This window comes from Macadamia integrifolia, chromosome 7 (genome assembly GCF_013358625.1).
Source record: "Macadamia integrifolia cultivar HAES 741 chromosome 7, SCU_Mint_v3, whole genome shotgun sequence".
NCBI lineage: Eukaryota > Viridiplantae > Streptophyta > Magnoliopsida > Proteales > Proteaceae > Macadamia > Macadamia integrifolia.
Genome location: NC_056563.1, coordinates 12,079,250 through 12,084,345, shown reverse-complemented (window position 1 = coordinate 12,084,345; position 5,096 = coordinate 12,079,250). Strand labels below are relative to the sequence as shown.

Below are 5,096 nucleotides of genomic sequence, written 5' to 3'. Positions count from 1 at the left end.
TTTTTTTTTTTGGTAGTGACTTGGGTGGTGTTGAAGTCAGATGAGAGAGAGATATTATTAAAAAATTAATACGGACGAAGAGGAGGAAGCAATCTTGATGGTGACCAAAACATAAAAAGTTATTAACAAGAATAAAAATGAAACAAGCTAATACACAAAAGACGAGATTTACGTAGTTTTAAAAAATCGTTTATATCCATGGAGTAAGATCCATCATCCACTAAGAATCAAGAGAAAAGAGTAAAACATCGTGGTCTTCAAGTATGTCAAAACCTAATCGAAATTGAACCAATTATTTACTCAAAACTGTGAAACCGTTTAATCTACAATTCGCTTTGGTTTTAATTATTTAAATCAAATAAATAACACTTTCTCGAATTGCCGACATCCTCATGGCCTCACCCCACAGGTCCAAATTGATGAAATTATTTTTGTTTTTCCTAAAGGCAATTATTCAAATTTTTAGTTAGACCGTCTCTTGCATGACACACAAAGGAAAGTCTTCCTAGGTGATCCAAACATCTACCATTTGACATCAAATGTCAATCCAAACGAATTTGCCAAATGATAAAATAAGTTTAGAGAGATTATGACAGCAGAAAAGTCAACAGTCATGATCTAAAGACATGCATGGACATACATGAGACGCATTAAAATAGAGACTATTTGAATGAGTTAAAACACTGAAATTTGGCTCCGGCCTCTCTAGTTGAGCTGAAAGGTGATGCCATCTAGGATGTTGGCAATATTTATTCAAAGATACCTCCTAGATTGCAGAGACCAACGAAACCGTTCCAAATCTCTTTAGCTTCAATTGGTGTTCATTGCTATTTTTGTGAGTTTGTGATTGGATGATTTGGTTCTTGTCCTAACAAAATTGTCTTAGGTGGCCAAATGGTCCAGCAGGAACTAATTAAATAGACAAACAAGAAGCTGAGGACCACAATTGTAAAATCAACCATCCTAATCTCAAGACTTTAAACTCAGTAACTCATAACTCTTAGCTAAGAAGCACTTAAGAAAAACGTATTTTCGATCTCTCAAGTAGGATGGCATTGAAAGCCAAAGCATTATCCTCTTAATCTTGTTCAGCCTCTTCGAGCTCTTCATCCTCCGGTACACCACGAAGATAAAGAACGTTATTACATCTGCAGGCACAATGCAGGGAAACAAAAAGATCATATTACTGATCCGAATCTTCAAGGCTAGATCTAGTTAACAATTTTGTTCAGGAAAAGGCATGGTATTGCAAGGGTCATCATAAAACTAAGGTGTAACCACATTCCACATACGTACCTGAATGAAACGGGACCATTTGGAATTGTCAAAGAACAAAAACCACCACCCTACTTGGCACGATCTAGAGCTAATACTAAGATTTTTCTCTGAATATAGCTACAGGTTAAGAGAACCAAACATTGAAAATACTGTCCACAGTTTTAAACTGGCCCCATGAGGGAGTGAGGGCTCCAATCCTTACATGGACCATGGTCTTCCCTTCACTCACTGATGTGGGACTATCTATAGTCGCCCTGTGGCCAGCTTTTACCCACAACACTTACGCACCGTTTGACAATGTTCCTGCTGTTTCTGGACAGCCCTGTGGCCAGCTTTTACCCACAACACTTGGTGTTCCCATGAATCTCCCATTTTAATCGCAATTGTAAATAAAGCCTGGGAACTCCCTTCTCTGTTCCCCCTTATCTAGTTCGGGCACAGAGAAAGGAGAGGAAAAGAATGAAAGAAAATTACACTTGGATCTTGGGGGCACTTACCTGATCAGAATCTCCCCAAGATTTCCTGTGAACTGTCCATCAATATATTCTTCAGTGTTTGCCAGCTGCATGAAAGGATCTCTTTAGTCATAATGGAAATCGAAATATTCAAATGAGTACATTGTACTGGGAACACATAAGAAAAGTCTATGGCAAAACGACAGGGGAATTCACTTCCAATGGCGCATCAACAGCCTTGGTTAACCTACTCAAAGCAACCAGGAAAGGTATTGCTTGCGCCAGCAATGGTTAATTGGATTTTTCAGTTTATCATTTAAAAACTCCAAACCATTTCCAAGGGAAGGACTGCAAACTTTGACAGCAAATTCATCAATCCCAGGGTGTTTCAGGGGATCAGGAACCCATTGTCAAATATAGTTGACTGAAATATGCATGTACTATATTCATCAGAAAGATATTCATTATCATAGGTTGCAAGCTAGCAAGCAACCTAGCAAGGTTCGTAATAAATACAAGGAACAAAATCTGCATAAAGACCTTAAATGATTGTATTGAATCAACTTTTAGAACTAAAAGTAGTACCTGCAAGTTCATATATGAATCCACGGACACAAGATAACCTGAAATATAGAGAATAAAAACAAAATAAGGGTGAAAATAAGAATTACAAGAAACATAGAAGGAATCCAACATGCTCAGACACAGATATGAATATGAACACTAATACGGGAATATGGTACTACTAATTTCCAGAAATCCAAGTATGGATAGTGATACACATATCGCATTCAATATGCAGATAACATGCTTTTGCACCTGTTTTTAGGTTAACAGTCCTTTCTCAGCATTTGCTGCCAGTCTTAAGTCCAGATAGAGGAGGAGGGTATTGGTGCGTCAAGTCAGCAGCCAGCACCAGAGAAAAACGCTAGCCAAAACATTTTTGCATGGATTCTAGAACCTTGTAGTATCAACATTATGCTAGGGTGTTCCTTGCCAAAATAAGCAACAAGCTACTCTATGACCCAAGTGTAGTGAAAAGCGAGAAAGGGTTAGCTAGGGCGTCCCTTGTAAGCGATCCACCACATCAGCACCCGGATGCTGCGATAAATAGGCAAGGGTTCTCGCATTTTGGAAGAGTGCAGGTAAAGAAGTTAGTCCAAAAGTGTAGGATCAAGCGAGCATCTTGAAACATTGGATCTTTAACGGGTAAGAGTAAAATTTATAAATGTTATAAAGAAAATAAGGATTAACATAGCATGTATTCAAGCGACAAGATGGAAGGGTAAAAAAGTTAAGTAGTTGAACGATATTAAACTTTGGTATCCGGAGGATAAAAGTAATAGAAGTGGAGTGGCCATAGTGGTGGATAAAGATTTAAAGAATGATGTAGTGGATGTTAAAAGATATTGAGATAGGATTATACCCATTAAGCTTGTATTGGAGAAAGAGGTTGTCAACATAATTAGCGCTTTCATGATTGAATGAAAATAGCAAGTTACAATTTCGGGAACACATGGATAGATTAGTGCAAGGTTTTAGTCAAAGAGAAAAGATTATTATAGGGGGTTATCTGCATGGACATGTCGGGAGAGATCATAAAGGCTATGAAGGTGTACATGGAGAATATGGCTTTGGAGAGAGGAATTACGAAGGGATCTCAATTTAGATCTTTGTTGTAGCTTGTGATTTACCAACTGTAAACACTTACTTTAAAAAGAGAGGAGCATTTAGTTAGTTTCAAAAGCGGGAACCACAGATTCATAGTAGCCGAATAGATTTCTTCCTAACTAGAAGGTCTGCAAGATTGTATGTACATACTATAAGGTTATACCAAGGAGATACCTAACCACACAACATAAATTAGTGGACACGGATATGTGCCTCATTATGAGAATCGTAAGAAGGCTTATTTTCCCTAGGATAAAGTGGTGGTGTTTGAAAGGAGATACCTTGAAATCATATACTGATAAAGTGGTCAATCAAGGAAAGTGAAACTTTGAGTGAGACACTAATAGGATGTGGAACAAGATGGCTCTTTAAATTAAGAAGGTTACTAAAGATGTCCTAGGTGAATTGAAAGGAAAACGTCATTCCTTTGGGGAGACTTGGTGGTGCGATGATGAGGTTCAAGCAACTATTAAGACAAATAAAGCTAGTTTAAGACCAGGCATAGGAATAAGTAGAGGATCTAAAAAGGCATAAATTTGCTACATACGAAGCTAAGAAGATTGTGCTAAAAGCAAGGGCGAAAAATATGAAGATCTTTCTAACAAAGGAAATTTCTATCACTCCCTTAAACTAACAATGCAAGAATCATTTTGCCAAGCATGTACCATCCACTAGTATTACATGATATAAAGGAATACAGCCCCAAAAAAAGTTGATCTATAACGCCAAAGCCCGTCACACACGCACACACCCACGCCCAAAAAAAAAAAATACTATATAAAAATAATTTAGCAGCACAATCAGAGATCCAAAACCAGGAAAGGTAAGGGGAAAGGAAAATATAACTAATCACAGCTGAAACAAAGTACCTTTGTATTCCATTCCCCATTTAAGCTTCACAATAACAGGCTTTCCAGTCAAATTGTTCAAGAAAGGTTTCGGGTTCACAGGTACAGTCTGCAAATCAGATAACAAAAGAACAGGCACAAAATGAATTAAAATATCAGACCTCTATAGTCACTGGCCCAGAAGAAACTCAATTACCATATAATCTCATTGTAGACATATTTTTTTATTAAAATAAATTCAACTGCATATAGACAAAAAGATCTATCATTACATGGTGCAAATGTCATCAAGCGGTACAATTAAGTGCATGCCATTGTACACGGCTATATGATTCCCTCTCAAACTGCATAATTGTAAGTTAATTTAACCTTATACATTTTAATTCACTTTGTTTTAGTTTCTCAGCAGAGCTCCCCAAGTTATATTCTCAAGCATGTCTACACAGCTCTACCATAATAATGATTCTTTCTTTCTCTACTCCATTAAGAAACATAAAATTTACCGCATGAAAATTGTGGCATGACATTCCTCACCAGTCAACAACACTAGATAGTGCGGAGTGGAAAGAAAACCAAATTCTAGAAATCATATCCACAGAACACCAATAGTTCAAACTGAAATGACAATGAGCCATTAACTCACTACACTAGTTTGGATATTGGATAATCGACTCGACAGCACCATTGCTGAATAGATTTTTTTTTTTTTTATAAAATATTAAATCAACATTTAAACAATGTAATGCTGCTTGTGTCAGGCTCAAAATTGACCACTTAAATGGGTAAAACATCCTTGTCACATAGACCCATCTACACCCAACAAAATAAGTCATCTAGCAAGCAT

General features: G+C 37.1%; 1 protein-coding gene across 1 annotated transcript in view; it reads right to left on the bottom strand.

The window, feature by feature from the left end:
* Window positions 1-803: 803 nt before the first annotated feature.
* LOC122083501 (probable small nuclear ribonucleoprotein F) overlaps window positions 804-5,096 on the bottom strand; it is a 5,860-nt gene continuing 1,567 nt past the window's right edge. The window contains exons 2-5 of the mRNA XM_042651338.1: window positions 4,274-4,361; window positions 2,319-2,356; window positions 1,776-1,840; window positions 804-1,148 (exon numbers count right to left, since the gene is read on the bottom strand). Coding sequence (XP_042507272.1) covers window positions 1,079-1,148; window positions 1,776-1,840; window positions 2,319-2,356; window positions 4,274-4,361 — 261 coding nt within the window. The 3' untranslated portion in view covers window positions 804-1,078. The remainder of the gene's footprint in view (window positions 1,149-1,775; window positions 1,841-2,318; window positions 2,357-4,273; window positions 4,362-5,096) is intronic.